Here is a 20,778-nt window from a genome sequence, read left to right as displayed (position 1 = left end):
GAGCATAAAATAAAAACGTTCTGCATTTTATATGAAAGTTTGATTTAAATGGTCCTAACAACAAAAAGAAAAGAAAAAAGCTGTTAAAGTAACCCTCCCAAGGGGAGTCAACTGCTTTTCAGTGCTTCCTGCGCTGGTGCCTTCTCTCCATCCGCTGCTCAGATATTCGTGAATTGCTGCGCCTTCCAGCACTGCTTTCTCTCTCCCTCTGCTTTTGTGGCGCGGATCTCCCTCCCTCCCTCTGGCTTCTGGTCTTTCTTACTCCTTCTCTCAGCTACTTAACTACAGCTCCCACTGGAACTTGCACAATCAAAACGAGCTCTCCTCTCCAGCAGCCTCCAGAAGCTCATCACCTGGAGCGGAGCGACTCGCCCAGTGCACCCGCCGCAGAGCGGCCAGGTAGCTGGGGCCGCGCAGCGGGTGCCCTTCTCCGGCTCCGCGGCAGCAGGAGCCTCTCCCCGGAATCCGCTGCATCCCGGGGTCCTGTAGCGGTGATGCCTGCGTTTCGGAGCAATGATGGAAAGAGAAGAGCCACTGCCGGTGACAACTGAGAGTGCGGAGAGGTTGCTGCAGTAGCCAGTGGTGCAGAATGTGTGAGTGAAAACCTGAGCCCTGCTCGATTCTCCATCACGCTCGGTCTTCGTTAACTATCTCCAGGAGGCACACCGGGAACCAGATGCATTGACCAGGCAGGTGCCACCCTGGATCTATAACTGTGAACTCCCCACTGTGGAAAATGGTAAACAAAGACATGAATGGATTCCCAGTCAAGAAATGCTCAGCCTTCCAATTTTTTAAGAAGCGGGTAAGGACAGGTTTTGTCTGTTTCTTTTGTTTTCTGCTCTTGTCTGAAATGCCTTTGATTGCTTGCCTGAGGTAAGCCTAAGGTTCAGTTGCAGAGCCCTGAATGGAAGCCGCGTGTCCGGTAGAAGTGGACCAGCTAGGAAATATACCTGCCTTGATACAAATTTGTGGGTGGGGGCCCCGAAGAGTTGCTTTGGGAGAAGGGGGTTGGGCTGAGATGTCTTAAGGAAGGTTTAGAGCTGGGAATGGGAATTTCTCAATCAAAGCCACAAGATTACAAGCAGTTTCAAAGAGAATTGGCCTGGGTAGAGTTACGGCTAGCAATTTAGTCAGGGGCTAATTCAGTAGCGCACTCTTGCTCTCTGTTATCTTTGAAGGCTTCAACTTTTCCCACACCTTTCATTCACTCAGTGTCAAGTGCTGCATTACCATCTTCCTGCCTCAGAAGCAGCAGCTTCTAGCTTTCCAAATCCGTCCAGCCAATAACTTGCTGAGTCTCTATCTATGGTAAAAATAGCAAAGGACTAGAATGACCTTTTACAGAAATGATAGAATCCAGCATTTTAAATCCTCTATTTCAAGGATGCCTCAATTTTACTTGGTACAACTGCCTTTCTTTTTGTGGGCAGTGTGAATTCAAGTGATAATATGGGGTTATGCTGCTGTATACTTTTATTTCTTGAATTCCTTGTTCGATTCAGAGTTAACATTACATTGCTTGTAAGTGAGCAAAACAAATAATAAAATAAAATAGAGGGGGGGTTCTTTTTTGTGTGTTTCACAATAAACTCAGTTAATTGTAATGGTCCCACTGGTGGCCTGCGTAAATCTGCAAATTTATACACAAGTGGGAGGTAAGAAATGAATGATTGCTGAGCAACTGATGACTGACACTCTAATGGAGAGTTTCTTTAGCAACAGAAGCTTCCTCCAGTCCCCAGCTGCCCAGCTTATTTAATACCCTGGGGCAATTCCATCAAAATGGCTCTCTTCATTCATTCTGTCCCTTCCTTCAGGTCTTTTCTGTGCTGCTCCTGAAACATTAGCCCTTCACTTAAACCAGCAGCAGCACACAGTCAATTATACACTGGGCTGGACTACCTCCTACACCAAGTGGGCAAGCTGGGAAGGCAGGGCTGGGAACAGCGTGTCAGGCCAGGCCAGAGGGCTAACACAGGTTCCCACACGCCTCTGACTGAATTCTCATCAGTAAGGCAAAATCTTCCCTAAAGTCCATGGACCAAAACGTATGCATTAAAACCAAAGCAAAACCCACGCTGCCCTGGCCGCTGCTCCTGGAGCCCCAGCAGCAGGCAAGGTCTCCCACTAGAGGAGACTCAAGTTGATTTTTGTAGGTTTTCTCTTATTTTCTTTGCTATCGAAATGTACTAATAACAATATTAATTTACTGTCTAGTTTCTTTTTTGCTTAAGAGCATGATTTACCAATAGCCTTCAGTTGGTGCCTCTGTAGACCTTGGATTTGACAAAGAACTAACCAGGGTACTGATGTCTAATCTGAGCACTTGCAGAGAGAAAGAACTTTACACCAAGATATCCGGCTGGCAGCTTCATTTGCCTTTGAACCTGGGTCTATCACTTGCTGGAGATAGGATCAGAAATGCCCCCTCCTGCTGTCCGTACTCTTCAAGGATGGAACTAAGCAGAATATGACTTTGTGTCAAGTCATGGATGGCCCTAAGAATAAAGTCCTTGATTCTTGATCATACGTTCTCTTTTCTGAAAGTTCTTTTCAGTTTGTACGATGACTTTGCTTTAGGTTTTGCTTTTCATTTGTTTGCTTGTTTGTTTGGGATCTTTATTTACACAGCTCATATGTAAATAAATGTGTAAAACACTAAGATAATATCCAGGTAAATCCCTCCTCCTCCCTTCTCCAGAGGTAACTGTTGTTACTGTGTTGGTGTCTATCCTCTCCAGATCTTTTCTATGCATCTGCATATACATTTATATATTAGAATGCCTTTGTTTTCAGCTAAGAATAATCCATTTTTCTTATATTTTATTGTTGAAGTTCCACACATTTCTGCACATTTTATTTTTACCCTACTTAGACAGTCTTACAAAGTGAACCTTTGTGCCCACGTTAAACTATGAATAGCTCTTGGAAAAAAAGCCATAGGTTTTTTAGGGCTTACTAAAAACATGGAGGTTTGGACCCAAATTCTGACGGCAGAAAGCTTAAATAGTGTTTTCTATGCCTCTGAGACATTTCAAAAAGAGTGTAAGAAGGTAGCAAAAAGGGAAGGCAGAACGATCCACCCTATCATTCATTTAGGATAGCAAGTGTAGCACCATTTATTGAGTGCTTACTTTGTTCTCGAAGTTATGGGTCAAGTGCTTTATATGTGTTAGCTCTTTAAATCCTCATAGCCACCCTATGAAGTAAGAAAGCTTATTAATTGTGCAAAGGATGGCTTAAAAGAGATTAAACAACCAGCCCAAGATCACTTAGCTAAAAAGTAGCAGAGCCAAAATTCAAACTTTCTTTGACCCAAAACCCATATTCTTAATCCAGACTTTCTAATTCAAATCATGCTCCTAGGGACTTCCCTCCCTGGTGCTCCAGTGGTTAAGACTCTGCCCTACCGTTGTAGGCGGCCCCCTGAGTTCAATATCTGGTCAGGGAACTAGATCCCACATGCTGCAACTAAAAAAAAAAATAGATCCCACATGCCTCAACAAAGATCTCGCAGGTGGCAATGAAGGTCCTTCGTGCCACAAATAAGCTATGGCACAACCAAAGTAAATAAATAAATATTTAAAAACAAACAAACAAAATTATGCTCCCACCTTTTTTTTTTTCATAACAGAATCTTTTCTTTCCCCAAATGAAATCTTAATGCCATTACACAATTTATAAAACCTATGAAGGCAGCCAATCCTCAGTTGATGTCTCTCGAAGCTCCTTTCCAACCCTCAGTCATGACCGAGGCAGCTCTGGGGAACCCAGCTTCAAGGAACACAATCTGAAGAAAGACATTCCCGGTGCTAGTTTCCCCAAATCCTTTGGATTGATGTTTTCCACGCTCATGTCTTAAAAGCTCAACTAAATCAGCTTTAGTTGAGAATTGCTAAGCTAACCTCAGTAAGAGTTCTGCTTTCATTCTCTACGTGTTAATGATAAGTTAACATTAGATGCCAATGGATTATGTTGTATTCTTAGAATTTCTGAAAAATTTGTTTAAGATGAATGAAAAAATGTCCTTATCAGCTTTATTGTTACAATCCAAGAGCTTTAAAAGTTAACATGTATGCTAAAGATAATCCATTTTCATGGATTTAAAGATTTGTTCATGGTTCAGATTCTTGCATTAATGACTCAGAAAACACCAACAAATGACGTTATCTTCAATTTGATAATCCATTTTGGAAATATACTAGGTATGTAAAAAGATTTCTATATATCTTTTGTAACATTTCAAAGGGTAACTAACCCGTACGGAATTTTGAATTTGGAATGCACCCTAGAAATTCTTTCATTGACCTCCCTATTTTAAAAATGTAGAAACTGAGTGCTTGGCAGGTGAATCACTCACTCAAATTAAAATGAGGCTAACCACCCCTCACAGGTAGGGTTTTCACTTCCAAATCAAGTGTGCTTTCCTCTTTATTATGCTCTCAAAGTAGTTCTGTGCTTTATGCCTTATTCATTCATATTTATTTTAGCAAAGAGAGTAGGGACAAAATCCAGCTCTTGTCTTCCTAGAGCTAGCTGCCTCGTGACCACCAAACTTGACAGGACACAGTTCTTGTCAAACTTCTCTTGACTCAGTAAGTGATACTTTTATGCTTTTGAGCAATCCCTTGCATTGTTCTTTACTAATGACACATTTTATAATAACTATCACTTATACAGCACTAATATCACTGACCACTGTTCTAAGGGGCTTTCATATACTACATATTTAATTTCTCAAACATGAAAAGTCTAAGGGAGATATTATTGTTATCCCAATATCACAGATGAAGAAGGTGAGGTGGGCCGAGGAGGAGGAAGTAGTCTTACATCATACAGGTAGTTCATGGCAGAGTTAGGGTTTGGGTCAAAACATCTGGCTGCAGAGTCTGTATCCTTCACTGCTGTACATCCTGTCTGTGACGTCAAACAATCCAGCGTGGTCAGAAGAGACATGAAGAGGTCTGATGGCCCTAGCTTCCTCTCTTCTCTAAAAATGATGGGGAACAAAGCAAAGGGTTTCAGCCTGGTTATGATGTTTTCTCTAGCAGAGCTGAGAGATGAAATTAATATCCCTGAAGTGGTTATTCTCCACCACTGTTCCATACACTGCATCCCTTCACCTCTTATTTCCCTTTATTGTTCTATTATGTCTGCTTAAAGCAACTGAATTGCAATAACAGGTCCTTTTCTTATGTGAAGCCCTTTATGTCTTCTCAGGAGGCTAGAGTTTACTGAGTGTTTACTAAGGGTCAGGCCTTACTAGTGCAGCACTTTACTCATGTAATCAGCACAGTCACTCCATTATGCCCATTTCACAGCCAAGGAAACTGAGTCAGAGAAGTTAAGTAACTGGTCCAAGGTCATGGTGCTAGGAAGAGGTGTAGCCAGAATACAAACTCAGGCAGTCAGCTTTAGCACCACCAGTATTTCCATTTGCCCCACTGGAGTGAATGGCTATGAGGCTAACACCGCTTCAGGGTTAGCTCTTCCCACTGGAACGTCTGTGAAGATGATCCAGAGAGGATTACTTGGCGGGCGGGGAGGGGCGGGGGTGGTGGTGGTCATAGCTGTGGAGAATTACATTTCCCACACGACTCCTCAGGGCCGTAGGAATCAGAAGTCTGCGTCAGATTTCTCCAAGATATATTTGATCATACTTCCTGGAACCATGGTGGAGATTCCAACGGCTTCTACTGTGCTGTCTTCAGAAGTAGCTAAAATCTGAGCCCTTTGAGTCCCTCCTGTGTGCACTCGACAGCACAGCACAGAGCCCCAGCCACAGTGCACTGGATCTCCCACAGAGCAGAAAGGTCCTTAAGGACAGAGAACCCATTACCTTGTTCACTATATCCCCTACCAGTCAAACCATATTTGTTAAATGAATGTATGAATAAAATGAATAAATGAATCCTTACATTAACTGGTCCCTAATTTGTTGCCTTGTCCTCCTCCTCCACTTTCTTCTGTCTTGAGATAGTTGAACGGCTTAGGGATCTAATGTATTTTAGTTCTCTCTGTGTTTGAATATGAATTATATATAAATGAAGACTTTGAAAAATAACTTAAATCTGATTCAAAGACATGTTGTCACTACCCTTAGCAGCTGGCAGGGAAACTTGAGTTCAGATCATTTAATGAGCAATGACCACAGCATAACTCCTTTTCTGTAATGCTTTTCCTGTCAGGACAAACAAGACAGACGTAGTCATGATTCACTAATCTCTTTTGATTTTATATGAATGTAAATCACTGACTTCAGCACTATACATTATGCATTATGTATTCTCCCATCTAGAATACTTAAAGTATTTTCCCAGTTATTGTTTTTCCTCATTTTTCAATGTGATCTTAGGAGCTACTGAGTGTGAAGAAAAGTTTGAACTCAAGAGGGCTTTTCTGCTTTGACCAGTGAGTCTTAGAGGGTTTGGACTGGAGCAGGGACTGGCTAGGTTTGGCTGTGCTGGGGGATTACTCTTCAGTACCATAGGACGCAGGTAAGGAGTATCAGGTATTTGTCACTCCAGCAGCTCTCAAGAAAGCCCATGAAAGACTTCCCTGGTGGCGCAGTGGTTAAGAACCCGCCTGCCAATGCAGGGGACACGGGTTCAAGCCCTCGTCTGGGAAGGTCCCACATGCCGCGGAGCAACTAAGCCCGTGATCCACAACTACTGAGCCCGTGTGCCACAACTACTGAAGCTCGTGCACCACAACGAAAAGTAGACTCCGCTCGCCGCAACTAGAGAAAGCCTGCGCGCAGCAACGAAGACCCAATGCAACTAAAAATAAAAAATAAATTAATTATTTTTTTTAAAAAAGAAAGAAGGGCAGTTGTAACCACCTCCCCAGGTCCTTGGTCTAAGGGCAGGCGGACCCAGCAATTGGCCAGGTTCCTCTGGCAGCCTGCACAGTGAGCTGGCAAATTTTAAAAGCTTCTGTGTGGGAGGAAAAGGAGAAGGAGGCAGGAGGAGGACAATGGGGAGAGCAGACAGCCAAGCGAGCTGGGTGCTGCCTCAGCTTCCTTCTGCCGCGGCTCTGGCGTTTGCAGAAAGGATTACTATTAGAGTTTGTTTTCTCTCACACCTATTTCTTCGCAGCATTCTAAAATGATTTCATAAGTATTTACAACAAAGGGAAATGAAAATCAGGGCTGTAACTAGGACGGTAGGAGACTCTTCCCCTTGGTGGTTCAAGATGCCAAAATATTACTCTAATTGCCTTCCAGAGCCTGCTGTGACATTTTTCTGGGAAGAGTCCGCTGAGCTATTTTTATAACTTTGGGGTCACCTTGATCTCTTTTTTCCTCCTAGGTCAGGGCATTCACCCAAAATGCCATTTGTTTGGGGAATGACTGGTCCTAAGGTTCTTTTCTTTTACTCTTCTCTCTTCCTCTTCTTCCTCCTTTTCTTTTTCTTCTTCTTTTCTCTTTTTTTTTCTCCCTCCACCCCTCTCCCTCTCTTTCTCTCCTGTCTCTGGAGGATAAGCGCACATCAAGGCCAAAGAGAGAAAAACCTGACATGAAATACCCCTAGATTCATCTTCCATGGAGAACAGAGAACCCATGTTCTTCTAACCCAACGCTTCAGGAATATCTTGCCATCTCCGAGGCTGTTAGAGTGAAATCGGCCAGTATGGAAGATCCTGACAGCTCCAAGATTTTAGTTTCTAAAAATAGCAAGGTGAAAAGGGCCCCAAGATAATTAAAACACTTTAAGACTCAAATCTTTGTAGGATCAACATTAAAATATACCAAGAAGGAAAAAAAATCAAAGTTAATTGATAAGTAAAAATATGTATTTTCAATGTTTTTCGTCACAAACATCATCTTTTCTATAGAATGCTCTTTCTGAAAATTGACTGAATTTCCTTTGAACCCTGAATCTTTCTAGATCTGTGATAATTTGGGTTATATTGTAGAAAAAAAAGTGTAAGAAAGAAAACTGTGAGTATATAGCTTCTAGAGTAGTTAAAAAGATTCAAGGAAAGCTAAGGAGCAAGACAGTGGAGAGGTAGAGTAAAAGTAAAGACATTAAAAATGAACAATATATAACAATAAAATATATGTAACAATAAAAATGTTATATATGTAGCATATCAACAATATATGTTATGTATATATAACATATATCGATGATATATGTTTAATGGATTGATAAAAACAATTAAAAGGGCTTGGGGAGAAAGTGTAATTGTAATAATAAAACTCAGTTAAACAGACAGCGTATTGATAAAGAGAGAGATTAAGAATTTAAGAAAACCTTGGTGTGTTTTCCACTGCTTTCAATAGTGCCATAGCAACACATAAAAGTGAAGAACTAGAACCCAAGGCCTTAATGAATTAAAATACTTTAACGCAGGTAGTGAAATGCTGTTTTTGTTTGGTCAGGCTTGGTAGAAACTAGATTTGAGCACTGAACTCTAAACTGTGTTCTATTTTGATGACTAGTTTGGCATTTTTATGATGCTAGATGTAAATAATTTTTTTTAATATCCTTGTAACAAGTTGGAGGGCTTGATATATGAATACCCATATCTTGTCCATCAATTTTACTGTGATTAACCAGAAAAGCTGAATGAATATATTAGTAGTTTACTGAAGAGTATGTTTAATGGGATTACAAAGCTTAAGGAGTTAAGAGATATCAAAGACATCCACGGCACTTAATTCATGGAGGTAGATTATAAAATTTCTAATTCATCTCTTGGTGAGAAGTAAAAAAAGCTTCCAGAAACTGTCTTTGATTTTCATGGGGAAATAGAGTTTGCATTAGTTTCTTAAGGCTGCTGTAACAAAGTTCCGTGTACTGAGTGGCTTAAACAGTAGAAATGTATTGCCTCGCTGTTCTGGAAGCTTGAAGCTTCAGAAGAAGGGGTCAGCAGAGTTGGTTCCTCTTGAGGGCTCTTATCCAGGCCTCTCTTCTGGGCTTGTAGATGGCCATCTTCTCTATATGTCTTCCCTCCACATGTATCTGTCCAAATGTTCCTTTCTTATAAGGACACTAGTAAGTTGAACTAGGGACCACCTTATTTTAACTTGGTTACTTCTGTTAAGACTTTATCTCCAAATAAGTTCACATTCTGAGGCTCTATGGTTAGGACTTCAATATAATAATTTGAGGGGGACACAGTTCAACCCATAACAGAAGTTTTTCCTTATCATTGAAACTTCAGTTATATCTGAAATGGAGGAACATCCCAATAGGATGGGCTCTAAGGTATAAATTTTTACTTTGTTAAAATTATTTGCAAATTCTAGGAAGCAAAATATTGCAGAAAATCTATAACACTGGAGAGTATCAGGTGAGACAGAGAGGTTTGGCACACAAGAATATGTTTTTAAAAAGATGGTGAGGGCCTTCCCTGGTGGCGCAGTGGTTGAGAGTCCGCCTGCCGATGCAGGGGACACGGATTCGTGCCCCGGTCCGGGAAGATCCCACGTGCCGCGGAGCGGCTAGGCCCGTGAGCCATGGCCGCTGAGCCTGTGAGTCCAGAGCCTGTGCTCCGCAACGGGAGAGGCCACAACAGTGAGAGGCCCGTGTACCGCAAAAAAAAAAAAAAAAAAAAAAAAAAATGGTAAGGACTTCCCTGGTGGTGCAGTGGTTAAGAATCCGCTTGCCAATGCAGGGCACATGGGTTCAATCCCTGGTCCGGGAAGATCCCACATGTCACGGAGCAACTAAGCCTATGTGCCACAACTACTGAGCCCACGTGCTGCAACTACTAAAGCCCGTGCACCTAGAGCCTGTGCTCTGCAGCAAGAGAAGCCTGCGCACTGCAAAGACCCAATGCAGTCAAAAACAAAACAAAACAAAAAAAACAGTTGTGATGTGTTAGAAGTGGGAATAGTAACTGGGAAAAAAGTGCTGCTAAATGTTATGTAATAAAGCTTGAGGAGCTATATGGCTGATAAGATGTCTAATACAGCATCAAAAACTTACAACTGATGATGTATCAATATTGGTTCATTAATTGTAATGAATGTACGATACTAATGTAAGATGTTAATAATGGGGAAATTGGGTATATGTATATGGGAACTCTCCATACCATTGCCTCAGTTTTTCTGTAAATCTAAAACTATACTAAAAAATGAAGTTCATTAAAAAATTTAAAAGGCAAAAAAAAAAAAAGCTTACAACTAAAGTAAAAAAGCTCTGTAAATGAATTTCTCCAAAGAACATCAATATAATTGCTTCCTCTTCCAACCACTTAACCTCAAAGATTAAATGTTACATAGTAAGAACCAGGACCTGGCACTTACTGTATACAGGGCCTTGCTTATCAGCTTTGGCAAAGCAGTCATATCTAATTTATTTGTCTATTAGTCAGCTTCTACGTAAAAGGGCCCACACCTTCTCACCTTGCCTAATAAGATGGTGAGGCCATTGCTAATAATTAGTCTTCCAGGCCAAAATGAACACATTAAATCAGGCATTTGAGAGTAACCCTTCAGACCTAATCTCAATTAGATGGAATTTTTTTATCTGGTACCTTGACGGTTATCTCTTGTATTAGTATTTTATTCTTTTCCAAAAATCGGAAAATTTCTAACAATGCCTTTTTTCCCTAAAGTCATTATCTTTCAAACAATAGGTTCAGAATGTGTGGAAAAGCCTCCTTTTTTTTTTTTTTTAATAGTATCATCATCAACAGCCAACATGAATCGAGCACCTATACGTGTTAGGCATTATGGTAGGAATGCAGATATAAGAAATTATATTTTCCTTTAACAAGGACCTACTATATAGCACAGGGAACAATACTCAATATCTTGTAATAATCTATAAGGGAAAAGAATCTGAAAAATAATATGTGTGTGTGTGTGTGTGTGTGTGTGTGTGTATAAACTGAATCACTTTACTGTACATCTAAAGCTAACACAACATTGTAAACCAACTATACTTCAAGTAAAAAAACAGAAGGGCTTCCCTGGTGGCGCAGTGGTTGAGAGTCCGCCTGCCGATGCAGGGGACACAGGTTCGTGTCCCGGTCCGGGAGAAGCCTGCATACCGCAAAAAAAAAAAAAAATTAAAAGAAAAAGAAATTATATTTTCCTTTAGTCTCCCCATCTTACCCCATCCCCAAGAACTTGGATCACATCTCCCTGTTATGTATATACTCTTTATAGCACCTTGTACTTTTTTTCATGACACCTGTAAATCTTTAATCCCGTATTGGTGTAGCTAATTAATGTCCTTTACATTAATTAATATCCTCCTGGACTATGACCTCTATGAGGGCAGAGACCTTCTCTCTCTTTTGCTTCCAGTTATACCCTCATGGCTTGGCACCTGGAGGGTTATCAATACATCCTATTGAAACAAATAAAAAGATAGGATATTATGAAATTCTGATTATGGGGGAGAGGAGAGAGGAGTTAATCTTAAAACCCACATTGAAATGAAAAGTCCCTTACATTTTATTCTGCTTTATTTTAAACGGAGGCATATATGAAGACTCCATGTCTGAGAAACATTTGTATCCTAAATGACATCTCTTTGGAAGCTGTTTTCTTTTCTATCATTTACTGTTCCCTGTGAAGAGATCCACATAATAAATTGTCCTTATAATTTAGCAGTAGGCTAAAGATTTTTCTTCTCTGAAAGAAATCACACTTAGCATGATATAATCCCACAGGTTTGCCTCAGTTGCCAGGAAACTCAAAGCTAAATTTAAAGGTAAATTTCAGTGGAACAAATTAGACCAATCTTTAGAAATGACTTCTCAGTTGCTGAATGTGGTTTTGAGCCTGTGTTTGTACTGTAACTCTCTTGTTATATGTATCTCATTGTAATCCGCCTCAGATGGTCTTAAAAGTAAGGTAGATGGTATATAATATAAATAAAAAAGCGAAAAGGACTTATCAGGGACGAGTTCCAAATATTAAAAGTGGCTAAAGATTACACAAATACATCACTATGGTGATACACAGCACGCACAGGAGAAATGTATTTCTAAACTATAAAGTGTTTCTCTGCTAGCTTTTCTTCTTGAAAATGCTGCTTGCCTCAGACTTACTGAAATTAACCACCGGACAACAGAGCTAACGTTTAAACTGTAGGTTTATTAGCTCGGCTATCCTATGTAAGCCACTGGGACGCAAAGTAAAGCTATAGGAATGTTTACTCTCTGTCCCCCCAAAGTAGAGTATATTTTTCCAAATCATATCAAACCGTACTAAATTTATGTTGTTTATTGTTGCATAACAAAATACCCCCAAAAAAGTACCCCAAAATTAGTGATCAAAACAACCCCCACTTTTTCTTTTGCTTATGATTCTGTGATTAGGAATTCATGTTGACTTATTAGGATGGCTCTGCTCCATGATGCTGGCTGGGTCATTCCTTGGCTGCATTCAGCTGGTGGCTAGGTTGGGCTGGAAAGCCCAAGAAAGCTTCACTCTCGTTTCTAGTGCCTCATTGCTCCTCTGTTGGCCTTTCTCTTTCCATGTAACTTAGCCTTCCTCACAGCATCAGGGGCTTAAGACAGTCAGACTTCTTAGAGGGCCACTGGCTTCTAAGAGGATGGGCTCCAAGAGAGAAGTGGAATCTGCCAGCCTCCTAAGGCCCAACCTTGGAAGTCCTACAGTGTCATTTCCACTGCATTTGATTCATTAAAAAAGTCACTGGGCCAGCTCAGATTGGAGAGGTAGAGACATAAACTCCACCTCTCAATGGGAAGAGTGGCAATTTACTTTTACTAACCGCTGAATGTTCCTATTTGTGCCACTGTGACATGGCATAATTTTCCAAATTGTGTCCAATTTTACTGATTTTATCTCTAAACTTTTAAAATCAAAACATTTTCAGTTACACTAAAAAGTAGAAGAAACACCCAAACCCTTATAAGATAAAGCTATTAAGGACTCCTAATAGGGATCAGACAAAGCCAGTAGGATTCGTACCTGCATTCTTACCAGCTTTGTAACATTGGACAAGTTATGGAAATTTCTAAGCCTATTGACTTATCCGTAAAATGGGTTTAATGACAACACTTAGCTCTTAGAACTGTTGGGAGGATTAAATGACATAACATGTATAAAGCATTTAGCCCCAGTACCTGGTATATACTTAGACCTCAAAGCATGTTAGATATTATCAAGACAGACCTCAAAATTATGACCTACCTTTCTAGCCTACTTTTCTACATTTTTCGTTATGGTGTAAGTTGTGATTTTACTCATGGGTCTACTTGTAGACATGCTGCTCTCAAACCTCTTTGCTTTTGGATTTTATTGCTTAAAGGTCATTTCTCAAAAGACATCTGCATGGTCAGTAAACTCACACTTTTATTGAGTTATTTAGATGCTTCCAGAGGCTTAGGAATTAGTGAACATAATTAATTTATCTTCTATAGATACTTCTCCCTAGAGCAACTGCAGAGCTCCAGCTTCATTACCAAAATGATATTTCATTTACCCAAGATCTCATTAAATCAAATGACACCACATTACTCTGTTTCCTTAGCTATATGTGCACAAAGCACTGAGGAAAGAAGATACCCAAACCCGCAGGTCCAACGTGTAATCAGTTATTAATGACATTCGATTTGAATTTAATGCCAGGTTTTCCTTTCTAATCTGTCTTGCATTGCCAACCAAGAATTTGTATGAGCTTGAAATTCTAAATCAGAACGCCTCGTATCTCATGAACAGTCAGATGCCCTTTAAAATTCTTTTTTGGCCCCCTTTCATGAAAATATTTCTTGTTAAAGGCTCAAAAGCTTATATTGCAATGGATTTTCATCCCTCTGTTTGAACCCTAAGATCAAGCTTTTTGGTATTTCTCTTGTCGTGTGGACATTTATGCATCATCTCAACTTTCCCTTTCTCGGCATGCCTCCAGGTGGACCACTCTCCCATGAAAAGCCCTGTGGCACAGCACTGGCCAGGCTCTTCTCCTACCTCTGGGCTATTTCTTAGTCTCCTTTCAGGCTCCTCCTCTCCATCCTAGGAGTGGGAGTGGCTCAGTCTGAGTGGTTGGCTAACTCGCCTGTCTCCCTGTCTCACCATCTCTTTCTCTTTTCTCTCCCCCTCTGGTTCTTTATCTTTCTCACTTTCCCATACACCCTCCCTCCTCTCCCCTTCCTCCTCTTGCAGCACACAGATTTATTCATTCCTGTACTTTAAATACAATCCATATGTCTTTCTTAAATTTATCAGTTCTCGGGACTTCCCTGGTGGCACAGTGGTTAAGAATCATCCTGCCAGTGCAGGGGACATGGGTTCAAGCCCTGGTCCGGGAAGGTACCACATGCTGTGGAGCAACTAAGCCTGTGCACCACAACTACTGAAGCCTGCGTGCCTAGAGCCCGTGCTCCGCAGCAAGAGAAGCCACCACAATGAGAAGCCCATGCACCACAAAAGAAGAGTAGCCCCCGCTCGCCACAACTAGAGAAATCTCACGCATAGCAACGAAGACCCAACACAGCCAAAAATAAATAAATTTAAAAAAAAAGATCAGTTCTCTAAATGTCCGATTCCTATTCCCACTTGCCTTCTTAATATTCCCATTCAAAAGTCTCACAGACACCATGAATTAATCATGTCCAAAAATTAAACTCTTGATTTTCCTTCCTATCTAATTTTACCCCTTCCCCAATTTTCCCCAGCTCAGGAACTGAAATTGCCATCGACTAATTCATTAGAGCCAGAAACCTAAACATTATTCCTCTTTCTTTTCTTCCAACATCAATGCAATAAATTCATTAGCACATCCTACTGAGTGTACCTCTAGAACAGATTTTGTTTTTAATCCCCCTCTTTATCTCCAGGGCCTTGGTGCAAGCCACACCCACCACCCTATCTTATGAATTCTTTAATAAAGTCTTTACTCTCGTCTCTAAATCTATTCTTCCCCGCCTTTCACCTCCTTGACTGTCCCCTGAAGAAATCACAGCACTTTAGTCAGACTATATTAGTGTGGTTTTCTTGAGGAAAAAAGGCAGTGAAAGAGAACAGAACTTCCCCAGAGACTTACAGAGAAGTGGCAAACTTGACATTAAAAGCTGGGCTCCTTCTTTGTGGCAATAAACTCTTTTACCCTCTCAGATATCTCCTGTTGTGGTTTAGTTTTCTCCTTTTCTTGATTTACTTTAGTTTTTTGAATTAAAGAAGCATTTTATTTTGTGAAGAACTGAGGTATTTGGACCCTCTTGAGAGTAGCGGGTGCTGATCGGCTTTAGCTTAAATTACATTATTCATCCCCACCTACCTCGGGGCAAAAGAAAGTCATAGGGATTAGAAAAGCTACCAGAGGCTCCAAAACCCTGTTGGAAGGAACTGGCCTGAGTCTTCCTCTGAAACTAGAATAAACAGACATATCCAAACACTGAGTATTTCCAAATTGGAAATCTTTTTTCCGTATTGGAAATCTTTGTTAAGTGGTTTATGAAACAGAAGTGTAAAATAATGTTAGGGGCCATATTTTTTATGAGTTTTACTGTAGTGTCAACTGACCACTTTGGATAGTTTTCAAAGTCCTCCATATTCTGGACACATTCAGCATCCTTTATACCTTATACCCTACAATCCCTGGCATAACTCTTCACCTTTATTATCTCAGGAACTGGGCCTCCATCTTGTCATTCTTACCCTTCTTCCACCTGGAAAGTCCTTCTTTTGCTCGCCCCTCACCCTTAGCCTACTCTTTGCTAAATTCTACACATTTTTTCCAGAGTCAGCTGTAGTTCCATTTGATCCATGACACTTAACCAGCTGCTAGAAATTGTACGGGTTGCTTTCTTCAAATGGCTCTTCAACTCTTAGTAAATACTGACATAATAATTACCCTTTTCTGATTGATTATAATATATGAACACAAGTAGCATTTTCATAGCACTTAATTTAGAAGATGTTCAATGATTTCTTTCTCCCTGTGTCTCACAACTCAGAAATGCAGGAGTCCTTAGCCTTTTTTTTACCAACAAGGATACTGGGCATCAGAGAGGTTATGTAACTTCCCCATGGTCACACAGATAGAAAGGCCCACATGAGTTGGTTACATTTGAGAGTCTCTTTCCATTACATCACATCACTTCTCTAGCAACTGTTGTGGTATCTCACCAGACATCTTATACTCATCATCTATTACTGCAGGAACTTCAGAAAATGGAAACAGAGTTCTTTATTTTCATGCTAGCATTGTCAGATTCTTTGGTCTAGGAGTAGGAGGGAATCCACTTTTGTCAATACTATCTTCTAAATAGCTTTCTGCTCCCACTTCCCTTACTTACTGAGAGTCCACACTGCCGTTTCCCTAGCTCAGGCCACCTCCATCCTTCCCTGAAGTGCCACCACTGCCAAAGTGGCCTCCTGCTGTCAGTCTTGCCCCACGGAGCCCTCCAAACTTCAGTCTAGAAGAATTTTCTAGAACACAAGTTAGAGCTTGATATATCTGTGCTTAAAACATTTCAATGGTTCATCATAGCTCTCAAAATAAATTCCTAATTCCTTTTTGTTGCATATAAAACTTACTAAATTGGGCCCTTGCTTAATTCTCTCACCCCTCATGTCTTTCCCTTTCTCCTTCCCCTTCTTTATCCACTGAATTCCGGTCTCCAAGCAAGTTGAGTAACTTAATTTTTTCCACCTACACCATCCTGCCATCAATCCCGGGGCTCGTCAGCTGGGGTTTACAGACCCCTTGCAGGGAGAGAGATGTCTATGGATGGAATCCAGAAACTTGGATGGAAAGACTTACAAGTTTATTTTCACCAAATTCTAACAGAACTTTAGTATTTCCTCCAGTTACGAATGAAACAAACAAATGACAGTATTATTACCAGGATCTGTAATTTTTTTTTTTTTTTTTTTGCGGTACGCGGGCCTCTCACTGTTGTGGCCTCTTCCGTTGCAGAGCAACAGGCTCCAGACGCGCAGGCTCAGCGGCCATGGCTCACGGGCGCAGCCGCTCCGCGGCACGTGGGATCCTCCCGGACCGGGGCACGAACCCGTGTCCCCTACATCGGCAGGCGGACTCCCAACCACTGCGCCACCAGGGAAGTCCCAGGATCTGTAATTTTATCACTAATAGAAATCACAGATATTTTCATATCACATGACAATTTTTGAAGATACTAAATATATCGTGTATGATTATCATTACTGAGAAGTTTACAGTAGTTACCAGTTCTCATCTAAACCTTGTTACCTAATATATCAAGAATCACATATAGTACTGAGTATTTATATAGTACTGAAATAGTTTTTAAAATTTTGCTAACTATAGTTTAATACAATTGATTGCCTTTGTAATCCTACGTATTTTATTTTATTCATTAAAAACTTATTCTAGAGACTTCCCTGGTGGCGCAGGGTTAAGAATCCGCCTGCCAATGCAGGGGACAAGGGTTCGAACCCTGGTCCGGGAAGATCCCACATGCCTTGGAGCAGCTAAGCCCTTGCGCCACAACTACTGAGCCTGTGCTCTAGAGCCCACGAGCCACAACTACTGAGCCCGCGTGCTGCAACTACTGAAGCCCATGCGCCTAGAGCCCATGCTCTGCAACAAGAGAAGCCACTGCAATAAGAAGCCTGTACACCGCAACGAAGAGTGGCCCCCGCTCGTGGCAACTAGAGAAAGCCTGCACAGCAACGAAGACCCAACGCGGCCAAAAATAAATAAATATAACAAATAAATTTATTAAAAAAAAAACAAACTTATTCTAGGAAGGGACCTCTAGGTTTCACCAGACTGTCAGAAGGGTGAAAGCCTCAAAAAAGGCAAGATCCCCTGTTGTCGTCATTCCCCTTCCTTAGAATGTTCTTTTGACCTTGAACTCCACACTCTTGACCTGGCCAACACTCACTCATTCCTGAGGTCGGGATTTAAAGGTAGCCCTTTAAAGTCCTTTCCCTGATGCTCCAAGATTGGGAGAACTTCCTGTCTGCTTCGTTAGCAATGAACTTTGCTCAGTTATGGGCTGATTTCACTATGGTACGATTATCTTTCAACCAATTGACTCTAACACACACAGGAACTCTTTGAGGCCAGACCAGTGGCTTTATCCCTGTTATATCCACCATGCGCCAAACGTAGAAGTGCTCAGTGGTCCTCTGTTCAACTGATTCTTGCCCCATTTTAGCGGCATGCCATCCTGAGCCATCCATTCATACAAACATTTATCCTGAATCTCCTAAGTCCCAGGGAGTTTCTAGGCAGTGGAAATGAAGCAGAGAATAATACAGAAAGAAATTCCTGAACTAGATGCTTACATGCTCATGAAGTGAGCTAGTCAATAAGCAAAATTTAGGAAGTAAAACACTCCAGTCACAAAAGAACAATACTGTGTGATTCCTCTGGTGTAAGGTACCTAGAGTAGTCAAATTCATAGAGATGGAGAGTAGAATGGTGGTTGCCAGGGGCAGAGGGGGATGAAGAGTTACTATTTAACGGGTACAGCATTTCAGTTTAGGAAGACTGGTCTGGAGATGGATGGTGCCGATACCACAACAATGTGAATGAACTGAGCTGCACACTTAGAAACGGTTAAGATGGTAAATTTTATGTTATGTTATGTTACAATTTTTCAAAAGTAAAACACACTATGCTAGATGGGAAATGTGCTGGAGAAAAGTAAAGATGGGAAGAGGGGAATAGGAAGGGCTGAGAGGTAAGAGGCTGGGATAGGCCTCACGGCCACAGGATTTCTTGCTTGTTTTGCTCGAGACATGAGTTACAGGCCCAAAGACCACCTGTTTGGAAGAAGATTCAGAAAGACCGAAATCTCCCATATGATCGCCAGTGGATATAAAAGCAGAGCTTTTGTAATGTGTGATGCTTAATTCCCAAGAACTGGATGCCTTTCATTCCCCTAGCACCTTCTGGGAAAAGCATACAGTCAGTGAGTGAAATCCTCAGGAAGAATACTGGCATCTCAAGCATAGCACCGGGAGATCAGCTCGGTGCTTTGTGACCGCCTAGAGGGGTGGGATAGGGAGGGTGGGAGGGAGGGAGACCCAAGAGGGAAGAGATATGGGAACATATGTATATGTATAACTGATTCACTTTGTTATAAAGCAGAAACTAACACACCATTGTAAAGCAATTACACTCCAATAAAGGTGTAAAAAAAAAAAATTGTTATTTGGACCTACCATTTATCTTTCCCCCTCCACTTTTCAGTTTGACATAAGCACTTCTCTGCTGTGCGCCATCAAAGAACTATGAGACCATTTGAGGAGGTGAATATGATTTGTTTTTGAAAATCAGATAATTATATCTGATTTACGTCTCTCATGTCCTCATAAATCACCGTAATATCTATGTTTCCGTGAGTTTGGTTTTATACTATATACTTTTCTTACTCACAAAGATAATCAATGGGGAGTCCAAGTCTAATTGTAACCTTTCTGTAAGCGGTCTGACTTCTGTTCTTTTTTTATTAAAATACAGGCTTTTATTTAAGTAAATATTATCAAATTTTGAGGTTTAGAGGTTTGATATTAAAGTTTGATTTACAAAATATCAAAACAACCAGCTATAAAGTGAAACTTCTATCTAATCAAGACTCTTTGGGCTTTGCAATATCAATCATACAGCCTAGCTGATTTTTTTTTTTAAGGTAATTTGACAAATAAATAAACACAGACCTTCTAATACTCTTGTTTGCCTTTAACCTAAAGGTTCTGCCATTTAGGGACACCTCGACCAGCAAAGCCTTGTGAAATATTCAGTCTATTACTCCTTTGTAATATTTTCTTAGTTAGTTGTAACTGTTTAAGATTTTTTAAATTTACGAATCTTTCTCAATGAAATAGTGATACTTTTACAGCTTATTGGAAACCGGCAAATTATGGGTTATCTTATATTGTCTAGCCCCTAAAGTATAGATTGTCAAAGCTTATTTCGTTAAATATTAAAAGTATTCTTTCCCTCTTTTCACTGTCTTCTGAGACAGAGAAAAAAAAAATGGAGTTTAGCTGAGAACACGGCCTAGAAACAAGCAAGTTATCTAATTATGAGATGACATGTGACTTAGAGAACAAGCTTCCATGACCATGGTGCTGCCATCAATTTCCCTCTTTAGGTCTTTTTTAATTCTTTCAAATGGGAACCCTCTGACATTTTGATCACTGTGAAGATGTATTAGTAGCACTTCTAACATCCTTAGAAAATGGAAATATTTAAGTAATTGCTAAATCAGAGCCCTTGATTGAACATGTTATCAGCTTCAGGGTTTTAAGGTCAGTAATCTCTAGTGTCCAAACCTTTTTTTTTAGTACTTTTTAAAAATAAATTTATTTATGTATTTATTTATTTTTGGCTGCATTGGGTTTTTGTTGCTGCGCGCGGGCTTTCTCTAGCTGCGGCGAGCGGGGGCTACTCTTCGTTGTGGTGCGCAGACTTCTCATTGCAGTGGCTTCTGTTGTTGCAGAGCACGGGTTCTAGGCGCGCGGCCTTCGATAGTTGTGGCACATGGGCTCAGTAGTTGTGGCTCACAGGCTCTAGAGCGCAGACCCGGTAGTCGTGGCACATGGGCTTATTTGCTCTGTGGCATGTGGGATCTTCCCAGACTATGGCTCCAACCCGTGTCCTCTGCGTTGGCAGGCGGATCCTTAACCACTGTGCCATCAGGGAAGTCCCTAGTGTCCAAAACTTTTAAAAATAATTTCTTTCATAATTCAGATGTATTTTGAATCCTTTTCACGCTTTTCTCCTCTATCTATAATCTGTTTAATTTAATATTTGTAAAATGATCCCTTCTCCTATAACAGATAATCTACTCCTGGACTTTATCTTCAGAATGAAGTTCATTCGTGCAGAGTAATGAACT

The 20,778-nt window shown here is 40.8% G+C and overlaps 1 protein-coding gene across 1 annotated transcript in view; it reads left to right on the top strand.

The window, feature by feature from the left end:
- Positions 1 to 381: 381 nt before the first annotated feature.
- Positions 382 to 20,778, top strand: part of SGK1 (serum/glucocorticoid regulated kinase 1) — a 111,830-nt gene continuing 91,433 nt past the window's right edge. The window contains exon 1 of the mRNA XM_089922016.1: positions 382 to 805. Within this exon, the coding sequence (XP_089778142.1) occupies positions 737 to 805 (69 nt within the window). The 5' untranslated portion in view covers positions 382 to 736. The remainder of the gene's footprint in view (positions 806 to 20,778) is intronic.

The sequence above is a fragment of the Delphinapterus leucas genome, chromosome 12 (assembly GCF_059928025.1).
Source record: "Delphinapterus leucas isolate spDelLeu-1000000601 "Yukka" chromosome 12, BTC_Dleu_Yukka2, whole genome shotgun sequence".
NCBI classification, from domain to species: domain Eukaryota; kingdom Metazoa; phylum Chordata; class Mammalia; order Artiodactyla; family Monodontidae; genus Delphinapterus; species Delphinapterus leucas.
The sequence above is the reverse complement of the archived record's forward strand: the minus strand, read 5'-3'. Positions and strand labels throughout refer to the sequence as shown.